This window comes from Schistocerca americana, chromosome 1 (genome assembly GCF_021461395.2).
Source record: "Schistocerca americana isolate TAMUIC-IGC-003095 chromosome 1, iqSchAmer2.1, whole genome shotgun sequence".
NCBI lineage: Eukaryota > Metazoa > Arthropoda > Insecta > Orthoptera > Acrididae > Schistocerca > Schistocerca americana.
In genome coordinates, this window is record NC_060119.1 from 305665112 (window position 1) to 305689688 (window position 24577).

General features: G+C 39.0%; 1 protein-coding gene across 1 annotated transcript in view; it reads left to right on the forward strand.

Moving 5' to 3' along the window:
- The window catches only part of LOC124595822 (actin-interacting protein 1), a 181219-nt gene that overhangs the window by 78716 nt on the left and 77926 nt on the right, over positions 1 to 24577 (forward strand). The window contains exons 7-9 of the mRNA XM_047134719.1: positions 3474 to 3602; positions 10784 to 10888; positions 12276 to 12378. Of these exons, the coding sequence (XP_046990675.1) occupies positions 3474 to 3602; positions 10784 to 10888; positions 12276 to 12378 (337 nt within the window). The remainder of the gene's footprint in view (positions 1 to 3473; positions 3603 to 10783; positions 10889 to 12275; positions 12379 to 24577) is intronic.

A 24577-nucleotide genomic window follows, 5' to 3' on the forward strand; every position in this document is an offset into this window, starting at 1 on the left:
CTCTGCTCGGCTGTCTGTTCTTCGGCGTCTCGACTCTGTCCACCACCGTGGATTACGTTTAGTGTCTGGAGCTTTTTACACCAGCCCTGTGGAAAGCCTTTATGCTGAGACTGCTGAACCTCCGCTGTCCAATCAGCGAGCAGTCATTCTGAGTCGTTATGCTAGCCATCTGTCTTCCATGCCTGCTAATCCAGTCCATGACATTATTTTCGACGCCTCCTTTGATGTAGCGTATGCAGGCCGCCCCTCCTCCCTACTACCACCAGGAGTCCGCTTCCGTCAACTGCTCCATTCTCTTTCCTTCCGCTTTCCTAAAACATTCTTGACAACTTGGGGTGCAGCACCGCCTTGGCTCCGTCCCCGGATCTGCCTGCTCCGTGACCTTTGTCAATTTCCCAAGGATGGTACCCCTTCACTTGTTTATCGTCGGGCATTTGTTGCTCTGTGTGCACAAATGAAGGAAGCCACATGTATTTACACTGATGGCTCAAAAACATCGTTAGGTGTAGGGAGTGCCTATATTGTTGGCGACACCCAAAATCAATTTCGGCTTCCTGACCAGTGTTCGGTTTATACTGCGGAGCTTTACGCTGTTCTCCAGGCTGTCCACTACATCCGCCGCCATCAGTGGATACAGTATGTTATCTGCTCAGATTCTCTCAGCTCTCTCCTCAGTCTCCAAGCTCTTTACCCTGTGAACCCTCTGGTCCACCGGATTCAGGACTGTCTGTGCTTGCTCTACCTGGGGGGTGTCTCGGTGGCGTTCCTCTGGCTCCCGGGACACATTGGTATCGGTGGAAATGAGGCGGCCAATATTGCGGCCAAGGCTGCAGTTTCTCTCCTTCGGCCAGCTATTCAATCGATTCCCTTCACCGATCTATGGAGCGTTTTATGTCGTCTTGTTGTTCTTTTATGGCACGCACAGTTTGTCGACACTTCCCCATGATAAATTGCGGGACGTGAAAGCTCTTCTTTGTGCTTGGACCTCTTCCTCCCGAACGCGTCGTCGGGAGGAGGTAATTTTAACTAGACTCCGGATAGGGCACTGTCTTTTTAGCCATCGACACCTTTTAAGCGGCGATCCTCCCCCACTCTGTCCCCACTGCTCTCAGCTGTGGACGGTAAGACACCTTTTAATTGAGTGCCCCTATTTTACTCCGTTACGCGCCCATCTACAGCTGTCGCCTGATACATCGTCAATTTTAGCAGATGACACGCGCTCGGCTGATCGCGTTCTCGAGTTCATTAGTGCCAGTGAAATGACGTCAGTCATTTGAAGCTTTTTTTTTTGGGGGACAACCAACCCCTTTCTGTAGTGGATTTTTAAGCCTTCCTTCTGCTTTTAGTTTCTCCAATTTTTTGAGTTTCGTTCCCATTGCTGCTGGTTTCCATTTGCGGTTTTTACTGTTTCCTAATTCACGGACCGGGCGCTAATGACCATAGCAGTTTTACGCCCTAAAAAAAAAAAAAAAAAAAAAAACCACTCGTATTCCCACCATCTCGAACACGCGTTATTTTAAAGATGAGTGTGTGAAAGTGGAACTGTGTGTACTGCGCCACGATTTTGTGTGTGTGTGTGTGTGTGTGTGTGTGTGTGTGTGTGTGTGTGTGTGTGTGTGTGTGTGTATCTCAGACGGTCTATCGGCGTGGGCAGGTAGTCACAGCACTCGCCTCGGAAGTTACACGCCCAACACAAGGAGCAAACGCGACGTACTCCGTGACGGTGCTACGTCAGTCATTATTGAGAACAGTTGAATATTGTTAAAGTAAAGAAAAGACACTTACTTACTTACTCACTTACATCTGTGAGGTCTAGATGGTGGACTTGATAGAGCTTTCTCGGTTGTATTTGTTATAAAGTACGTAAGAGTATCTGTCGAACTGGTAATTGTTGGGCTTACAAAAAATAAATCATTTATATGGTGTCTTGTTTGTGGAACTGAAAATATAGTGAGATTGGTTTAAAAGTATCCTGAGTGTACGGAGTTATTGTAAGAGTTTAAAAAATTCCTCCAAAACAGCATCTTATCTTCGGAGAAGAAGTTGGGCAGACAATTGCAGCCGGCTATCCCGAAAGGAAGGTCAGCGAAAAACTTCACGTAAGCTCAATAGTAGGGTGGGAGTGAGTGTCAGGCACACCAGCACCACGCTGCTCCCTCTAGTCGCCGGAAACCACAAGACCGCTGATAAACCTGAAATGAGAGAGATGTATTGGAAGTTATATTGTCTGATAATTTCCTGAAAAATGCTTTCCACTGTCGAAAATATTCTTTATAGAGAGGTTGAATCACACCAGTAGTTCCAGGTGGAATTCACTTTACATCTACAGATTTTTTGTCCTCCTCCTCAAAAACAGAGGCGTCGTTATGTCCAGACCATGAATCCAACAAAAGCAAAGAATTAGTTTTCATGGCTGGTAGTAAAACATACTGAACTAGGGCATATTAGTACATTCATAAGAAATCTATACTACAAATTTGTCACTTTGTCAAAAGAAGACATTCAAGTTGTATACATTACTACCATTTTTGGTATTCCGTGTATATTAGCATATAGTTGAAAAACCAGGTCTAGGTGGTCTCTGCAATAGGTAATCTGCAGTTGTGTCATACCGATCAATAACATCTCAATACCCACAAGATGTTTTGTATCTCCTTCTAATCTGCTAGATGTACTAAGTATCAATTGCTGCTTTGCAAGAGACAAGAAAATTTAGGTTTTGCATTAAATATTCAGTGTGTGGCATATGATCATTGAGTTATTTAATATTTTCATTTTGGTACACTGCATTCCATAGGTGAGGAAGTTCTATCAGATTGGGGACTGAGGCTACAGAGATTTAAAATAAGTTTGGTTTCAGTTGAAATAGTTTAGGGTGTAGATCAGCCGGATGCGGAAAATGTGATGACAATGTGTATTCACAAAGAATTGTGTAGCAGTAGAAGAGAATCCAGTTTTGTAGCACAGTAGAAAATGTGTGTTCAGTTAGTCATTTGAAGAAGGTAATGAGGTGAAGACTTAGTAATTGCAACATAATTACAGATTTGGACATTCTAAAAACAACTGTGTAACTCACTGACACTTCTCTGACTGTGTTAAAAGATTTTCCAACACGCATGGTAATTTGGACATGAAATTACTTTCATTTGATATAAAGGGCAACTTTAAAAACTGTGTAATTTCACCTGCTCCACAGTTTGAAAGGATATTGAGAAATAGAAATGATTTTCATTCCTTTGCTTCAAAAATTAATTCACATTGGCATTTTTTAAATTTTTTATTAGCAGAAATTGTAAAATAAGAGACTTGTGTGAAATTATCATTTCCATTCTACCATAAATAAAAACATGTTGGTTAGCTTCTCTGCACCTTCTATATCTTTTGAAATCTTTGTGTAGTCTTTGTTTGAAATAATGAGTGTTATCTTCTTTATTTATTTTTTTATTTTTTTGTGAATGTGTGTGTATTTAAAGGTTGCTTGGAAACCTGATGGGAAACAGCTACTGACAGCATCTGGAGACAAGACATGCAAACTGTGGGATGTTGAAACCAGAACTGTTGTCTCCGAGTTTGTAATGGGCACCCAAGTTGAAGATCAACAGGTAAACTGTTTTGAAAAAAGTCAATAGCAATAAAATCACATTAATTGCACAGGGAGATACAGCTGCTAAGTTTTATACAAAATTTTCTATTTATTTTTTCTTCTTTTTTATTTAAGGTTATATAGTCAGAAACAACATCGTTCAAGCCAATGGTACAGCAACATATGTCAACACTTGTGTGGAACACTCTTAAAAAAGTGAATTATGCAATATTCTGACTTTGCCTCAATTACTTATTTAAAAACAGCTTCGAAATGAAATGAAGTAGGATGCAGATTATTAAATTTTTGGTTCAGATTATGCAATCTGTGAAGTACACTCTGTCTTTAATGAACTATCGATTTTATTGATATTTTTAGCACTTCATTCTTAGTATTAACAAAACCGAACAGTCTTTTTTAAAAAACTGGTTTCAACATTGTTACATTGCTATTACTAAGATGACTCTTGGGATGAGCACGATTTATGTGAGTAAGGTTAGTAATACAGGGTGTACCAAAAAGAATGACCCGATTTTAACTTGTAATAATATTGAGACAAATGTCACTAGGTAACTGAAACAGCACTAGATGTAATCGGCATGGTCTAGAGTTTCAGAAAAAATCCGCTGGATGTCGCTAAGAGTGCTGACCTGGAATGTGGACATGGAAGATGACACTTATGTCACAGTTGATACACGGTGATGAGTCAACTTTCCATATTAGCGGTAAGGTTCACCATCATAATGTGCGTATATGGGGGCTCGAAACAATTGAACACGAATGTGATTCACCAAAAGGGAGTGTTTTTGTGCTGTTTCTCAAAGCAAGGTTTATGGACCCTAATTTTTTTGAGGATGAAACTGTAACAGGACAATCATATCTTGCAATGCTATGAAACTGATTATTCCCAGAATTTGACTCTGACAATTTCATCTGTCAGTAAGATGGAGCACCACTGAACTGGCACAACAACGTGCGTAGTTTCCTTAATGCCATTATGCCTCAACGTTGGATAGGGCGTACAGTACCGCGAGACTAGGCTTTACACTCTTGGCCTCCTAGGTCCCCTGACTTAACACCATGTGATTTCATCCTGTGGGGATATGTTAAACAATGTGTTTGCGTTCCTCCCTTACCTCATGACATTGATGAACCAAAAATCAGAATATCAGGTGCTGTAGCTTCAGTGACAGAAGACATCTTGCGCTCAGTTTGGGATGAATTCGGCTATCTGCTAGATGTTGTCCGTACAGCCAGTGGAGGACATATTGAACATTTATGATGGATTTTTATAAACTTCTGTCTTTTCTGAGTAATTTAGTATGCAATTTGTCGGTGTTAAGCCCTTCTTCCTAATAAATAATTCTATTTAAAATCGGGTTATTCTTTTTGGGACACCCTGTACATTTGTACCTATCAGTTCCCGTGCATGAATCAGTAATAATTTTTTCAAACATTAACCTCACATACAGTATATTCATATAAATAATGAAAAATTATATACATTTATAAACAGGCAGTAATAAAAGGCAATTGCTGTGTTAATGGCACAAAGTGTTCATGTTACAGAGTGCTCTCAATCACCTGCTGTAAGGTGGGTTCTAGATTACTGATTACATCTCCTAAGACAGTGATATCCCCACTCACAAAGCTGTAAATGTCCAATATAAGTCTGTCAACATTAACATTAAATATTGCACTTTCCTTGGATTTGTGCAATAGTATTGAGCCAATGTGGCCTTTATTGCAAGACTTCCTTTCTTTCTATTATTGAAGCTTTATTGATAATAAATTAAGGATTTATAAACATCGGTCCTCAGAAGGATTCAATCATTTTTTTAAAGCCAAAGGTCGCCTTATGAGATACGAAATGGTTGTTTGTGTTACTTTGCTCTTGTTTATTTTTTGGAGACCTCACTCTTTTGACTGGTTCACGGTGGCCCATCACAGATAACACTCTTGCGCCAATATCTTCACCTCAGAGTAGCACTTCTCTCCTATATCTACAGTTATTTGGTGGATGTATTCCAATATCTGTCTTTACTACAGTTTTATCATCTGCATCTCCCTGTATTACTGTGGAAGTTATTCCTTGATGTTTTAACATGTCCCGCCATCCTCTCTTCTTCTTCTTCTTCTTGTCAGTGCTTTCCATATTTTCCTTTCTTCACCAATTCTTTGAAGAACCTCCTCATTCCATATCGTACGGGTCCACATAATTTTCAACATCCTTCTGTAGCACCATATCCCAAATGCTTATATTTTCTTCTTTTCTGGTTTTCTCACCGCCCATGACTCACTTCCATACAGTGATGTGCTCCAAGCATACATACTCAGAAATTTCCTCCTCAGACAAGGCCAATGTTCAATACTAACAGAACTTTCTTGGGCAAGAATGCCTTCTTTGGCTGTGCTAAGCTGATTTTAATGTACTCCTTGATTCATCTGTCATGTGATATTTTGCTTCCATGGTAGCAGAACTTATTGACTTCATCTATTTTGTGTTAATAAATTTTGATTAGCGTATTGCTAATCTCATTTCTGCTGCTCCTCATTACTTAAGTCTTTCTTCGGTTTACTCTCAAGTCATATTCGATCTCATAACACTATTCATCTCTTCAAAAGCTCCTGTAATTCTTCTTCAATTTCACTGGGGATAGCAATGTCACCAAGGAATCTGACACCTTTTCTTCTACTGACATCATTGCTTCTTTGATGTTTGGATTGAATAGTCTTCTTTGCTCTCTTGTGCCCTTTTTGAACTGAACACTTCATTCTTGGTTTATATTCTTACTCTTCCCACTTGCATTTTTTACATATAGCTTAGTCCAGTTTTTCTTAGAATTTTGATCTTACATCATTTTACATTGTTGAACACCTTTTCTAGGTCTCAATTGTGGACAGATTTTGACTTTTCTTTAAGTTGTTTCTATTGTCATGTGCAATATCAGAACTGTCTCTCCACTACATGTACCTTTGTGAAAGCGAAACTTATCATCTAACAGATTCTCAATTTTCTTTTCCGTTCACTCCTACCTCTTGAAGCCAAACAGATAAAACTTTCAAACATAAATTCAGTGTTAAGCCGTGCAGGTTAGTTGTGGACACTGAAAAGCAACAGTACAGTGATTCATATTTGTATGTCTGTATGTACTGGTGCCATGTATAGTTGTGCTGCTTTCATGATCTACAATATGGATTTAACCAGAATGTATTTTTGTTCATAATTTAAGGTCAAGGTTCTTTTTGTGTCCTCACAGAACCAATTCCGTTAGTTACTATTGCTGTAAAAATTATTTTATGAGGTAGACTGAGTGTTGTCCTCAAACACATGGCCCACTAAAACTGTGTATTATTATTATTAATGCTTCATGCATCAAAAACTTCACTGTAGCAAAAAAAGACAGATTGAAGTATCATGAATAGTTGTTAGAAACCGATGTGTTGCTTTTCATTGGCTGTTTATTTTGCACTGTCAATTTAACACAATTTAAAAAGAAAATTCTAAGTTGGTATACAAAGCTCCACTTCAAAATTTTTCACATTAGCATCTAAATAGGTTGTTTGATAAAGTTTTTAAAAATATATTGGTAATGTTGCAAGAGCTGAACTGGATGTGTTAATCTTAACGTTTTTTCCCCCTCTGAGAATATCTCCTTTTTTGCTATGTTTAGTAGTGCTTGTAAAGTATGTATGTATGTATGTATCTAAGTATGTTATAATTTCAGTGAAAAATAACTTCAAGCTGTTAAGTTATTCCTGAAACTAGAGGGATAAAACGTATCCACAATTTTCACGTAAATAATATAATATTATGGAAAGAACAGATTGCTACTCACCATATAGAGGAGATGATGATTCGCAGGCAGACACAACAAAAGGCTACTACACATGTGAGCTTTCAGCCAAAAGCTCTTATTCTAATGTAGAGCAAGCACACCGTATGCACACATGACCACCAATTCCATCAGCTTGGGCTGGAATGCACTTACCATGTGGGATGCAAGCATCAATCTGGAGGATGCAAGCTAGGGGAAGGAGAAGATATTAGTGTACAGATGGGGAGGGGATTGTGTGCGGGGACTAGAATGCCAATAGGTGCAGCATCAGAAGGTCATGGGTCAGGAAGGCAGAGAAAGAAGGAACAAGAAAGGAGAGGAGTGGGGAAAGATGGATGGATGCATTGGCAGAGGGTGGGAGACGAGAATGGGGAAGAGATGACAGGGCAGAGAGGTTGGAAACTGTTGGGTGGAGGGTATGGGAACAGTATGTTGCTGTAGGTTGAGGCCAGGATAATTATGGGATTGGAGAATGCGTTGTAAGAAAAACTCTAATCTTTACCATTCAGAAAAGCTGGGTAGGGAGGCAGCCATTGTAATCAAGTGTGTTATGTTCAGCTGTGTGTTGTGCCATAGGGTCGTCTGCTTTGTTCTTGGCCACAGTTTGGCAGTGACCGTTCATCATTGTGGACAGCTGGTTGGTAGTCACACCAGTATAACAAGCTGTGCAGTAATTGCATCAGAGCTGGTAAATGATATGGCTAGTTTCACAGGTGGTGTGGATACTGATGGGGTAGGATAAACCTGTGACAGGACTGGAATAGAAAGTGCTGGGTGAGTGGACTGGGCAGGTCTTGCACGTGGCACTTTCACAGGGATATGATCCTTGTGGCGTGGGCCACGCCACCTGTGGAAGCAACCATGTCATTTACTGGCTCTGCAGCTTTTTATATGGTATGAGTCCCAACCAGCTGCCCACCAGTATGAATGGCCACCACCGAACTGTGGCGAAGATAAAAGCGGACCACCTAATGGCACAACAGGTAGCGGCACATAACTTGCTTAATTTCAGTGGCTGCTTTACTACCTGAGCCATCTGAATCATCCTCTCCACCACCAGATTTTCTGAAATGTGGAGATTGGAGTTACCTCTACAATACATTCTCCACTCCCATAATTATCTGGCCTGGCCCTATGGTAACCTGTTGCCCCACACTCTCCATCCATCAGTTTGCACCACCTCTGCCCTGTCATCTTCTCCCTACTCTCATCTTCCACCCTCTTTGTTTGCTGCCCTCTGCCAATGCACTCATTTTTACCTACTCCTCTAATTTTTCACTCCTTTTCTTCCCCACCTCTCTTCCTCACAACCATCTGACCCTGCGCTTGTTGGCATTGCAGTCCCTACACACTCTGCCAGAAAGTGTTTGTCTCCCCCCCCCCCACCTATACACTACTATCCCTTCCCCTTCCCCACTCCCTCCAGATTGCTGCTTGCATACCATGTGATAACTGCAATCCGGCCTGAGCTGCCAGAATTGGCAGTCATGTGTGCATGGGGTGTGCTTGCTTGTGTGTATGAATAGTGTGTGTGTGTGTGTGTGTGTGTGTGTGTGTGTGATGAAGGCTGTGGAGCGAAAGCCTTATGTAAATGTATTTCAACTGCACCTGTCTGCAACTTAATGTACCTTCTTCTCGGTGTGTAGCAGTGTACCTTACCTGCATTGTTAGTATTCCTATCTGGAGTTTCCATTGTTTGTTTTTTGCCAAATGGCTTTCTTCCATCCTACAATCCTGTGATGTTTTCCTTTGTTACTCTTCTCTCTGGCATTACTCCTCTGTGTCCCTTCTTTGCTGTGTTTATTCACCACCTTCCAAACTGAATCTGCTTTCAAGTTTCACTGTATCAACAATTGTCCGCATATAACACAGGCTTCATGACTGCGCAGATTGTTGATGCAGCACCTGATGCCCCATATTCTTTCCTCTGGTAGTTATAATTGTGTATTTTAATGTGGTTTCACACACTCTTGCGTATTTTTACATATCTGTGCATATTCGTACATATCTGTGCATATTTTTATGTATCACTTATTTTTGCATATTATTATGTACCTGTGTGAGTTTTTTTATGCATCTTTTCTGTTATCCAACTCCTTTTCTGTTACCAGTCTCCTCTCAAAACAATCAACACCTATTTTGCCCATTTCTGCATCATTCCTGTTTTCTTTATACTATTCCTGCCACAATAGACTCTGCTCCATCTTTCTGCACCAGTTCAGAAAAGTCTTTCTTTCCCTGGCTAAAACCCAGTCCCACGCCCTGTTTCCCAAATTCTGCCTAAACCACAGAATCCCCCAAATGGCCTAACCATAAAGATAACTTTTTCTGGATTGTGCCCCTCCTTTCACAATGACTTTCACCTTTTCAGATTCAGCTAATCCCTGGCCCTCACAAAACTGGTACTATAGAAACACATGTCCTTGGCACAGGCATCCCAGAACCATCTTCCCTCTCTGCAAGATACTACTACTGTGTAATCCCTACTCCATTCATTACATCTCTTAAATTGAATCCCTTGCTCTCCAGCACCTGGAGGAGGATTCCAAACACCACCTCCATGAATGGTGACACCCTAATGCCGCCTCTAAGCACCACTACACAACTCCTATCCTACCCACAAAGTTCCTCCTCATCCATCCCTCATAGCACGTAAACCCTGTCTAGCTGATCTTCTCAACTTGCCACATCCCCCGAAATTCCCTACCAGCTCTCCACTAAATCCAGAGCCAAAGCAGTTCTGTAACACTGTTGTTAACCTTTTCACCATAGCCTTCAGCTCCACAGAAGTTCGTCCTACTCCCTACACCTAGATTTATCCATGCTGACTGTGTGTTTGTGTGTGTGTGTTCCTACATTAGAATAAGAATTTGCATGTATAGCTGTCAATTTCTTGTGCCCATTTGTGACTCAACACCTCCTCTATACGGTGAGCTGCAGTCTATTCTTTTTCCTAATGTTGTCATTATTCCTTTCCTGGTTTTCCGTTGTTTAACATAAATTAGAAATATTTTACACACAAAAAACTTTTTTTCAAAGCAACCTATAATTTCTATGAGTTGTGCTGTAGTTACGTGTTCTTTGTCTTAAACTGTTTCATCCAAGAAAAGAAATTGTTAAATATTAGTGCAAGAAATCTGTCCGTTAAAAATAATCAGATGACCCTATATATAGCAAATGCACACTAGCAAAGCAAATAAATACGTGTAGCAAATTCATAGTGAATATTGTAGGTTTCTAGTGCATTGTAATAAAATCAAGTATTTGTGCAAGTAATAAATATTTGTTGTTGATTGTGGAAAAACAAATACATTGAATTTTACCAGGTGACTTACTGATATAACTAAGATTCTTGTTTCAGGTTTCTTGTTTGTGGCAAGGACAGTACCTTCTGACCGTTTCCCTTAGTGGATTCATTACTTATCTGGATGTAAACAACCCTGTGAAACCCATAAGAGTGATAAAGGTAGCTTTTAAAAATTTTGTATTACAGTAATTCTTTTAGATACTGTTTTTTTTTTTTTTTTTTTTTTTTTACTGCTATTGCTTCTTGCGAAAGCTGTGTCCTGGTTCATTATTGCCTCATGTTTGATCTGCACTAAGAAAGTTTTTGTTTGCTGTACAACAAATACTTTAGAACACATTTTTAATTGTCTATTTCTTTGCATTGATTTTGATAAGCTGTGACCACATTCTCCAGCTGTCAGTGTTTGTCCAACATTTCAACCTTCATTGCAAGTATTGTTTTTTTTCTACTCTTTCTACATCTTTTTAGGTTTTGGTTTATCATAAAACCATGGTCTTCTTGAATTTTCTTCCTGGATGGAATTCCTGACATGTTTGTAATTTTATTTTATCTCCATCCTTTATCAATCCTTTGTTACTAAATTATTACCTAAAAATTGATGTGAACACTACAAGGCACTATTAGGCATGGGTATTTGTTGGAGGTGATATGTCATTGCCTTTCTCAAACCTGTGAATTGAATTACCCATCCAGATTAATGAGACCTAAAGCCTAACATGGAAAAGTGTGAGGTCGTCCACATGAGTGCTAAAAGGAATTCGTTAAACTTCGGTTACACAATAAGTCAGTCTAATCTAAAAGCCGTAAATTCAACTAAATACCTAGGTATTACAATTACGAACAACTTAAATTCGAAGGAACACACAGAAAATATTGTGGGGAAGGCTAACCAAAGACTGCATTTAATTGGCAGGACACTTAGAAAATGTAACAGGCCTACTAAGGAGGCTGCCTGCACTATGCTTGTCCGTCCGCTTTTTAGAATACTGCTGCGCGGTGTGGGATCCTTACCAGATAGGACTGACGGAGTACATCGAAAAAGTTCAAAATATGTGAGAGAATGTCACAGAAGTGATACAGTATTTGGCCTGGAAAGCATTAAAAGAAAGGCATTTTTCGTTGCGACGGAATCTTCTCACGGTAATCCAATCACCAACCTTCTCCTCCGAATGCGAAAATATTTTGTTGATACAGGCCTACATAGGGAGGAACGATCACCATGATAAAATAAGGGAAATCAGAGCTCATATGGAAAGATATAGGTGTTCATTCTTTCCACGTGCTATACGAGATTGTAAACAGAGCATTGACAACTTTGAAATAAACAATAAATCTTTAAAAAAAATGTAGGAACAACTGGGAATCAAACTTTGAACTTTTCTCTTTTTATTATTATTATTATTATTATTATTATTATTATTACTAGATTTTGAGTTTTAATTCTTGAATTTGTCATTAGTTGCTGGTCAGCATTTTTAAATGTTAAAACACAGTTTGCTTTAGGAATATACTGATTACATCTTATTGCATGCTTCTATAATTTTAGGGACACAATAAGCCTATTACAGTTCTTGCTTTGAGTCCAGACAAGAAGACTGTTTACACTGGTTCACATGATGGTTTTATTACTAGCTGGGATTCTAAAACAGGTAAAAAATTCCTACTTATTATACATAGATTAAAGTTTGAGACTGATGTGTTACTGATCATAATAAAAAAAAAACACCTTGAAATGTGTCTCAAGTAAATGTGTGTTGTTAGGTCTCTACGTGTTGAAGTGCTCTGCCATGTTTAACTATTATTTTATATACTGAGTCATCTTGAAACAGAGAAATTGTGGAAATCTTACACTGATGAGCCAAAACATTGTGACCACCTACTTAATTACTTGTTTGTCTATCTTCAGAACTAAATAAATCACTGGTTCTGCGTATCATGAGCCCGACACTTTGTTAGTAGGTTTATGGAGGTATGTGACATTATCTATGACTCAAAAGTAAAGACAGTAATATCTATGAGTGAACTATAATGTCATTGGTGAAAGCCAATGGGTTGTATCCCATTCTTCAGTTGCCCCATAACCTGCTTAATACCATGTTTGTGCGTCTTTGGAATGAAATAAATCACTGATTCTGTGTATCAGGGATCCCACAGTTTGTTGGGAGGTATGTGGATGTCTACGCACAGGTTGTGCAATTTGTGTAAATATCGGGCTGGTGATTTGTGTACATGGTGATGGTGCCCAGTAGTGACTCATATGGGTTCCATAGGATTTGCATCAGCTGACTTTGGCTGCCAAGACATCAATGTGAGTTCACTATAATGCTACTCCAACCACTGTAGCAGGATTCTGGCTCAGAGACACGACAGTTATATTGCTGACAGAGGACATTGCCATCAGGGAAGACATTAAGCATGTAGGGGGACACAGGTAGTTAGCAGATTCAGCATGTCTTTGATTACTACCACAGGTCTCAAGCAAGTGCAGGAGAATGTCTCCCATAGCATAATAGTGCTCCCACCAACCTTTGTCTGTGGTGCACTGCAAGTTTTGAGCTACTGTTGCCTGGATGGCAGTGTTTATGGAGATGACCATCAACTTAGTGTAGCAAAAATGTGATTTACCTTAATCCTGATGGTCCCTTGTCCACAGCAGTCATAATTGACAATGTCGTTAGGTCAGCAGTGGACACACAGGGTGGTCTGCTGTGGAGGTCCATGTTCAACAACGTATGATGAACAGTGCGCTCCGAAACACTTCTGCTTGCACCAGCATTGTGCTCTTTCAGCAGAGATGCCACAGACCACAATCTATTGCACTTTCAGAGCAGCCAAGCCTATGAACCCCAAGTTCTGTGAAAAGTCGTGGATATCCAACCATTTAACGCCTAGTGGTAGTTTCACTGTCCTCTGACCCCTTTCTGTAGATGTTCAAAACAGTAGCTCATGAATATCAGACCAGTTTTGCTTTTCGAGGTTCTTGTTCATGGACTCTATGTAACAACAATCTGCCCTTTGCCAAAGTCACTTACATTAATGGATTTCTCCATTTGCAGTCCATATCTTCACTAAGGTGATGCCCCATCTGTGCTTGTCCACTCACATACTTATGTTACCACATCATGTGCCCACAATGCCACCAGATGGCATTCTTTGTCGTGCCGGACAGTGGTCTTAATGTTCTGGCTCATCAGTGTATATATAGTATATAGGAGTGATGCAGTCACTAGTGGGGAGAAATTTACTAAATGTACAAAATATGCATTACAATTGGATTGTAATTTCACTAGTGCAGTTAGAGAGCAGAAAAGAATGAAAACCAATATGAGACACTGAGACTACAATTATGCAAAAAAAAAAAAAAATAAATAAATAAATATTAACAAAAAGGTGATAATATTATTTGTATCAGGCTGTGCGGTTTTCCCCCAAATATAAGAGGTATGAAGCAGCTGATAGGTATGTAGAAAGGACAGTGAGTTGCTTAACTTAAGGTAAAGGGCTGTGCAGTAGAGGTGACATACCTATGCAGAGAAATGTTGAAGGGGGAGAAACAGGAAAGTGTTGCTCCTAGAGTTCAATAATTAAAAGAGGATAATTACAATGGGCAAGTAGGAGGAGAGTAGAAAAATCCCCTCTTCCCCCTCTCTCCCCTCTCTACATCACGTATTCTCTGATAGCCAATGAGCATTCAGTAGTGTTCTCAGCGCTCTGCTGTGAACATCGTACTCAATGCAAATGTTAAACATGATCGTAGTGAGTAATGCAGTGAATTTTTTTTCAATTTGTTGTGAGTTGTCACAGCTGATGCTGGTGGAAAGTACAAAGTCTAACAAGCAAGTGAGAAACATAATTTACGGTATACAGAAAACATGTATGCGCTTACTGCAACCATCACATGGAACCAGCAACAATGCAATCCCCATCTGTGTCTTGAGCTACGTGAACTGCCATAGTTCATGGATCGGATTATACATTCTAATACTTTCGTTTCAGATGCTTTAAGAGTAAAAAATGGTTAAAGATTTCTTGTCTTTCAGAAATACTAACTTTCTGTATTCTAGCCACACACATTACCATAGTTTGCTCATTAATGCCCCTCCCCATCCAAAGCATTCTAAACAAAAAGGAATAAACTGCATATTTTTACTTAAAACTGAGCAAGGTGGTGCAGTGGTGAGCACATTGGACTCACATTGGGGAGGATGATAGTTCAAGCCCTCATCCAGCCTTCCTGATTTAGGTTTTCCATGATTCCCTAAATTACTTCAGGCAAATGCCAGGCGTGGCCAATTTCCTTCCCCGATCCGAGCATGGGCCCTGTCTCTAATGACCTCGGTGTCGGCAGGATGTTACACACTTATCTCTCTCTCCTCCTCCTACTCCTCCTCCTCCTCCTCCTCCTCCTCCTCCTCCTCTTTCACTTAAAACTTTAAACTCAATACAAAGTGAAATGACAAACTGTGTGGGGCTCAAAAATCTGTGACTGCACAGATCCACATTTAAAATTATGTCCATCATACAGATGCAAGAATTCTCCCTCACCCTAACCAGGATTATTCATTACATTATATGTCAAAAAAATCTTATTGATGTCGATTCAACAGCTGTTTACTGCAAAATAACCTACATACTTTCTTTCATAAATTGCTGTTTATCTGATTTCAGAGCTCAGTAAGTGAAATATGAGCAACATCTCATTGAGATACTTGATACCATTTTCTTAATACAGTATAACCCTGCTTTTATGTTCCCGGAATTAATCTTATCCCACCATGTACGACATTTTATACTGTTCCTGTCAAATTTCCTATGTCCACAGCGTTAATTTGCACACGATTTTGGGTCAACATATTTATAATTTTCCTGCAATTTATGCATTACGAAAAAGTTTTCATGGAGAAAAAATGATGCAGGCATGATGTTGGCCACCCAGTAGTGTTTATAAATAGTACATGGTTAAGTTTCTCTACACCAATGGTTAAGTTTCTCTACGCCAATGGTTAAGTTTATCTACACCAGAGTGGTTATACTCAGTGGATTTGAACTGATAAACATGTACAGTTGGAACAATTCACGCCGTATCTCCTGCCACTGCCAAGCTCTACTTGGCATTGTGGCTGATGGAAGTAACTAGGTTCATTCGAATAAATATATTATGACCGATCACAACAATGCATTTTTGTGATTGTTGTGATCATGATGTTACCTTTGTCGAACCATATTTGGTGTGTTTCGGCATTTGGCCACTTGTAATCTTAGTTGACACCACATTCATTTTTGCGGTTGCTCAAATACTTTTACTTTTTAGTATAAACACAGCACTGGTTACGTGATTTTTTCATGATGAGCAAAACGTGTTTCGAGAATTTATTCTCGTTGTCAAGTGCAGTATTTATTTATTTAATTTTTTCTTCTTTTTTCTTCGATGTTACACAAACAATGTGAGGGATAATTTGCCTGTGTGTGTAGTTTTATATATAACTGAGGAGGCACAGTACCTGGTAACTTCAGAAAGACGACTACAGGAGAGACACAGAGCAGCACAAAATACGTATCAACATATTTACACTTGACAGCGGGAAAAAATTGTCGAAACATGCCATTCTAAGCATGAAAAAAATACATAACTAGTGCAGTATTTCAATGTTTGAATAACGAATGACAGCTGCAGGCTTTTGAAAACATAGATTATGACGTATGAAATTGAGTCAAATGTTCCTATTTCCCAGACAGTTATCAGTTCGTCACATCAGCAATTTTTATTAGATAATAAACCTTTATTAGATAATAAACAAGTCTGTGACAAGTCTTTTGATGCCTGTTATGTACATATATCACACACAAAGTGTGAAAATGCAAGAGGGTATCCTATACATAACTTTTACAGCTTAAAACATTATTATTTCTCTCATTTTACATTTTCCCGCTTTTTTTTTTTTTTTTTTTTTTTAAAGCCCCTTGAAAAGTGTAAAAAGCGGGGTTTCACTGTAGTTACATTATATGGCCTTCATTTCATTTAAAATATTTGACAAGTTTTCTCCTCCTGGAAAACAGGTTCTTACATTAAGTCAGTAAAGAAGACAAATCATCTTCAACCACTGTTATTTTTATTTTAAGACATGGTACATTTTGAGTCCTCTGTGCAAGAACACTGACAACAGTGGACAAAATTAAGTCACACATTTATTTTTGCTTGTCTGAGCATGGTTCCACTATATGTCACTAACAGGAAATATTGCAACACTCAGTAACTCATGTGCAGCATTAATGTAGCTTCACAGTACAAGTTCTCATTGTGTTACATCTCCTGTGTTTTGAGAGGGGCTACCTATTTCACATGTGATTTCACATAAAAAGAAGGGGAGGAGAGGAGGCAGGATTAAAGTAGATTGCTGTTTTATATGTAGTTTTGTTTTCAATTAAATAGGAAGTGAAGAAATTATAAATGTTTAGCATGCTTAAATTTACTGCTGTGTTTACTATTTAATTTATTTGTTCACAACACTTCCTTTCATACCGTATTGTCAAGAACCATTTCTGAGGCGACACTTTTCCTTATAAAGCTCATGTAAAGAAATGGGTGCTTGCATAGATTTCAGCTGGTGCAGAAGCAAGGGGTTGAAATATGGGAAGAAGAAGGCAAGGGAGGAGACAGGTGGAGACCAGGAGGTATTAGAATATGGGGACAGGTTGACTATAGTAATGAAGGATATTTTACTAAGAAACTTTCCCTGTTGCATTACTGGAAAGGTGTCGATGAAAGTACGGGGTATGTGGGAAGAGCGTTTAGACAGCATTGGTTGCATGATTTTGTCACATTCAGAAAATGTGGAAGTTAAACATCCAGGTTGAAAGAGAAAGAAAATGTTATGGGAGCTAAATTTGAATATTTTTGTAAGTTGACCAGTAGATTTGATGGATTTCTTGAACTAAAGAAGGAACAGCGTGACACACATGTTAGGGTATACCACTGCATATTGGTTGGAGTTATACAATAGTTCATTTAGAAGAAGACCTTTGTTGCGGTGACTTCGTAGTTTAACATGTAGAAATATTAACAAACTATGTCCTGTTAGTAAAGAAGCCAAATCTTCTGACTTGATTAACTAGTTTGTTTTTGCAACTGCTGCTCACTTGCAAGTTACAACCCAGAGTACATTTCACTGGTGAGTCAATTTTTAAGGTTTCCAATAAATTGCTAGTATTCAGATGAAAGACTTAATAGAAATGGACCAGCAAGCATATATCCAGCTCTTTATTTAACTAAAGACAGAAATAAACATTTCAAACTAAACAATTTTAGGGATATTCGTCATGACAAAATTTATATAATATACACCCATAAATATTTTTCATGTCCAATTGTGTTACTCAGCCAACTGATTCTGATGGTCAAGATGCCCAGCCACTGCTCCCACCACATTCCCCACACTCTCCCTCAACTTCTCACTCATAGTGTACAAAATCAGATGTAGAGAGCCCTTTTCAGTTGTAAACGGTTACCAGATTTATATTCATAGTTGCTTGGGTAATAGCATAGTTCAGAAATCATTCAGCATTTCAGTGAAGCCAAGCTGATGACAATGGGGATTGTTCTAATGATACCGGTTTGGTACAGTTTTTGAGGTGAGGTGCCAGATTGAATTTTCAGACCCTTGCAGGCATCATGATTCCTTCAAACAGTAGAACAGTCATTTACAAGCTAATTAGAACAAACAATGATGTAAAAGTATGTTTTTATTATAAACAACATCATAATTTCCTGAGAGAATAATTGAGGAGAGAGGGAGAACACAAGAGTATGTACTCCATGTGTGAAAGTAATTGCTCTGACAATGAAATAAAATTACTGTGAATGATTTGTAGATGAGAGATACTATTATATGAATCATTGTATGTACACTTACATGTACATCTAGTAATAACTTTTAAAGAAAGGTAGGAAATTTAAAATTATTAAGAATAAAAACTAATACAGTGAAGCTGTAATTGCAAAAATGTTTTGAACTTTAGTATTTGGCTACATGTTGTTTTGTTGTGTCTCTTCAGTCCTGAGACTGGTTTGATGCAGCTCTCCACGCTACTCTATCCTGTGCAAGCTCCTTCATCTCCCAGTACCTACTGCAACCTACATCCTTCTGAATCTGCTTAGTGTATTCATCTCTTGGTCTCCCTCTACGATTTTTACCCTCCACGGTGCCCTCCAATGCTAAATTTGTGATCCCTTGATGCCTCAAAACATGTCCTACCAACCGATCCCTTCTTCTAGCCAAGTTGTGCCACAAACTTCTCTTCTCCCCAGTTCTATTCAATACCTCCTCATTAGTTACGTGATCTACCCACCTTATCTTCAGCATTCTTCTGTAGCACCACATTTCGAAAGCTTCTATTCTCTTTTTGTCCAAACTAGTTATCGTCCATGTTTCACTTCCATTCATGGCCACACTCCATACAAATACTTTCAGAAACGACTTCCTGACGCTTAAATCTATACTCGATGTCAACAAATTTCTCTTCTTCAGAAACGCTTTCCTTCCCATTGCCAGTCTACATTTTATATCCTCTCTACTTCGACCATCATCAGTTATTTTGCTCCCTAAATAGCAAAACTCCTTTACTACTTTAAGTGTCTCATTTCCTAATCTAATTCCCTCAGCATCACCTGATTTAATTTGATTACATTCCATTATCCTCGTTTTGCTTTTGTTGATGTTCATCTTATATCCTCCTTTCAGACACTGTCCATTCCCTTCAACTGCTCTTCCAAGTCCTTTGCTGTCTCTGACAGAATTACAATGTCATCGGCGAACCTCAAAGTTTTTACTTCTTCTCCATGAATTTTAATACCTACTCCGAATTTTTCTTTTGTTTCCTTTACTGCTTGCTCAATATACAGATTGAATAACATCGGGGAGAGGCTACAACCCTGTCTCACTCCCTTCCCAACCACTGCTTCCCTTTCATGTCCCTCGACTCTTATAACTGCCATCTGGTTTCTGTACAAATTGTAAATAGCCTTTCGCTCCCTGTATTTTACCCCTGCCACCTTCAGAATTTGAAAGAGAGTATTCCAGTTGACATTGTCAAAAGCTTTCTCTACGTCTACAAATGCTAGAAACGTAGGTTTGCCTTTTCTTAATCTTTCTTCTAAGATAAGTCTTAAGGTTAGTATTGCCTCACGTGTTCCAACATTTCTACAGAATCCAAACTGATCTTCCCCAAGGTCCGCTTCTACCAGTTTTTCCATTCGTCTGTAAAGAATTTGCGTTAGTATTTTGCAGCTGTGACTTATTAAACTGATAGTTCGGTAATTTTCACATCTGTCAACACCTGTTTTCTTTGGGATTGGAATTATTATATTCTTCTTGAAGTCCGAGGGTATTTCGCCTGTCTCATACATCTTCCTCACCAGATGGTAGAGTTTTGTCATGAATGGCTCTCCCAAGGCCGTCAGTAGTTCCAATGAAATGTTGTCTATTCCCGGGGCCTTGTTTCGACTCAGGTTTTTCAGTGCTCTGTCAAACTCTTCACACAGTATCTTATCTCCCATTTCGTCTTCATCTACATCCTCTTCCATTTCCATAATATTGTCCTCAAGTACATCGCCCTTGTATAAACCCTCTATATACTCCTTCCACCTTTCTGCCTTCCCTTCTTTGCTTAGAACTGTTTTTCCATCTGAGCTCTTGATATTCATACAAGTGGTTCTCTTTTCTCTAAAGGTCTCTCTAATTTTCCTGTAGGCAGTATCTATCTTACCCCTAGTGAGATAAGCCTCTACATCCTTACATTTGTCCTCTAGCCATCCCTGCTTAGCCATTTTGCACTTCCTGTCGATCTCATTTTTGAGACGTTTGTATTCCTTTTTGCCTGCTTCATTTACTGCATTTTTGTATTTTCTCCTTTCATCAATTAAATTCAGTATCTCTTCTGTTACCCAAAGATTTCTATTAGCCCTCGTCTTTTTACCTACTTGATCGTCTGCTGCCTTCACTACTTCATCCCTCAGAGCTGCCCATTCTTCTTCTACTGTATTTCTTTCCCCGATTCCTGTCAATCGTTCCCTAATGCTCTCCCTGAAACTCTCTACAACCTCTGGTACTTTCAGTTTATCCAGGTCCCATCTCCTTAAATTCCCACCTTTTTGCAGTTTCTTCAGTTTCAATCTGCAGTTCATAACCAATAGATTGTGGTCAGAATCCACATCAGCCCCTGGAAATGTCTTACAGTTTAAAACCTGGTTCCTAAATCTCTGTCTTACCATTATATAATCTATCTGATACCTTTTAGTATCTCCAGGATTCTTTTGTGATTCTTGAACCAAGTGTTAGCTATGATTAAGTTATGCTCTGTGCAAAATTCTACAAGGCGGCTTCCTCTTTCATTTCCTTCCCCCCAATCCATATTCACCTACTATGTTTCCTTCTCTCCCTTTTCCTACTGACGAATTCCAGTCACCCATGACTATTAAATTTTCGTCTCCCTTCACTGCCTGAATAATTTCTTTTATCTCATCATACATTTCATCTATTTCATCATCATCTGCAGAGCTAGTTGGCATATAAACTTGTACTACTGTAGTAGGCATGGGCTTTGTGTCTATCTTGGCCACAATAATATGTTCACTATGCTGTTTGTAGTAGCTAACCCGCACTCCTATTTTTTTATTCATTATTAAACCTACTCCTGCATTACCCCTATTTGATTTTGTATTTATAACCCTGTAATCACCTGACCAAAAGTCTTGTTCCTCCTCCCACCGAACTTCACTAATTCCCACTATATCTAACTTTAACCTATCCATTTCCCTTTTTAAATTTTCTAACCTACCTGCCCGATTAAGGGATCTGACATTCCACGCTCCGATCCGTAGAACGCCAGTTTTCTTTCTCCTGATAACGACGTCCTCTTGAGTAGTCCCCGCCCGGAGATCCGAATGGGGGACTATTTTACCTCCGGAATATTTTACCCAAGAGGGCGCCATCATCATTTAACCATACAGTAAAGCTGCATGCCCTCGGGAAAAATTACGGCTGTAGTTTCCCCTTGCTTTCAGCCGTTCGCAGTACCAGAACAGCAAGGCCGTTTTGGTTATTGTTACAAGGCCAGATCAGTCAATCATCCAGACTGTTGCCCCTGCAACTACTGAAAAGGCTACATATTGTAGGAAATGGATACTTATCAAGTCTCTCTGAAAAGTAAAAATATATGAAAATGTCATAAGCTCCAATGGAGTACTTCAATATCAATCAAAGTGCATGAACATAATGCCACTATTCCTTTTATGTATGTTTCAGCTTCTTGCTGTGGAGTCTTATACCATCATAGTGTGATAAAATTTTAATTATCTAAAACATGTTTCAGAAACACAACTTAAAAGTACAGTCCACAAATATTTGTGTATTTTTTATACTTGTTCATAAGTTATGTCTAATTAAAATATTAGCATGCACAAGCATTTCAGTGCTTTATTCGTTTGACGCATTTTCTGAATCACTCAGTGTCAATCGATGCAGTATGATTATCCATTTTTGATGATTTTTGTAATATAAATGACAGGCTTCATCAGAAAAAGTAAGAAATATTTTATTGTTTATGTAGCATTGCTACATTCAAAATTTACCTTGTTATCATAAGGGTAAGTTTAATGTGTTATATCCCTGTCAGTAATCCATCAGTACAGAGAACACATCATATAATTAACTCTATAGAGTTCAGTAACTAAGTGCTAGATCCCATTCCTCCATTGTTGTCAAGGTGATGAATTCACACTTGTTGTTCATGTTTGGCATAATTAATAAGATACTTAGCCAACCACAAATTCAGACATATAGCTTCTGAGACAAGTTCCCTGTTCATGTAATACATTTGAAATGACAAAATCATCATAAGGTTATCCTGCTGCACATGACCCATTTATCTGCCAAGAAAAACTGGGCAGAGATTCGTGATACATTATCCAGTCAGCTTAGATAGGAAAGAAATACAGAGGAACATGCATAAACAGAAATTGTATGATTTAATAGCCAAGCAAGCATCTCAACTCGATTCACCATGTCCTCTCCAAATTAGTCAGTGGCCTGTTCTTATAAGTTCAAAAACAAACTACTGGTCACCCCTTTGAAAGAGCGTACTGGTTACTTTGGAGTGGTGTAGAACTGGTACCAGGTGATTATGTGACCTTTCACTGCTGACTTAAGTCATAGCAGTGTGTGGAATCAGCTCAGTAAGATGGGTCAACAAAGATGTAACAGAATGACAGAAAGGAACTGTTGTCTCTGGACATGCCTATGCGCCAGTGTGAATGCAGTTGCGAGGTTTGTTAGTGTATCAACATACACTGTCCAAAATGTGTACACAGAATGGTTTACCATTCGCAGCCATGACACAGGGCGTAAGAACATTAGCTGTAAAAATATCGTAACTAACTTAGGCTAAATGGGAGTGATCCACCTTGCCAGTGACAACCCATTTCAAACCTGACAAGAGTTGCTGTTGTCATTGAATTCAGGTCTATCTCAACCATTCTTTGAGCATACATAGTGAAGGGAACTGCAAGCAAGGGATATTTTGAGCTGCTTGCCCCACAGAAAGCCATTTCTCAGTGGAACAAAAAGCTTCAAATCTTTGATGGGCTAAACAACACAGAAATTGGACAGCAGCAGATTGCAGGCATGTAATATGATTTGATGAGTCACAGTTTTGCTGCTTTTCAAATGATGAAAAGCACTGAATGCACTGATGGTCTAATAATATGTTTACCATGCTGTGTTTGTACAGTGCATTTTAGTCCTGAGGTGGTTGTGTGATATTTTGGAGGGTTTTCATTCCACAACTTAAGCCCACTTATTCAGGTTACCATGGGCATAAACCAGAATATTTAGGTCAATGTTCTCGGTGACCATGTATTGCTCTTTCTTCTATAACTTAAAGATAAGTATGCCATGGACACTTCTCTCTTCCAAGGTGACAATAGCTATGTTTATAGGTCTGCATGCATACATTCCTGGTTTGCTAAACACTTAGGACCTATCACACAAGGTCTGTTAAATTACCCAATTTTAATGTCATAGAAAGTGTCTAGGACTATTTAGAGCAGCGATTGAAATGTAACAGTCAACATCCTTGCAGTTTGTCCGCAGTTCATAGTCTAGTGGATAGCGTTGCTGCTGCTGGATCAAGGGATCCCAGGTTCGATTCCCAACTGGGTTGGGGATTTTCCCTGCCCGGGGACTGAGTGTTTGTGTTGTTTTCATCATCATTGTCATCATCTTCATCATCATTGTGACAGTGGCTAGATTGGACTATGTAAAAGAACTGGAGCATAAAAAAAAAGAATGGGACTTCGTAAGGGCACTGATGACCACGCACTTGAGTGCCCACAAACCAAACGTCATCATCAACATCCTTTAGTTTAGTAGCTCTACAGGGTTTAATCACCAATGGGTGACATGAGCAAAATGTGGCATACCTGAAATAACTTCTGGACTGTCTTCCTCACTGAAATTGGGTCTTTATGGCTAGATGTTCCTTCAGCATATGGATGTAGTTAGAGTGTGACTGAAATGATAAGGAAATTTAAATATAGATTTTGTGGTCAATATGATGTGGCACCTATTTTCTCCAAACATGTATTACATCTGTTACTGTTACAGAACCAAAGATGCATTTATATGAATCATTCAGATTCTAAGTTTGAACATATTTAGTTGATAGTCTTCGAAAAATATACCATATTCGTCCTGCATGAAGTGTTGGTAAGGTTTTTGAAATGCCGGTGGAATTTGATAATTCTTTGTTTTGAAGGTGTAAACAAAACTAGTAAACTCGATCAGTAGTGCTTGT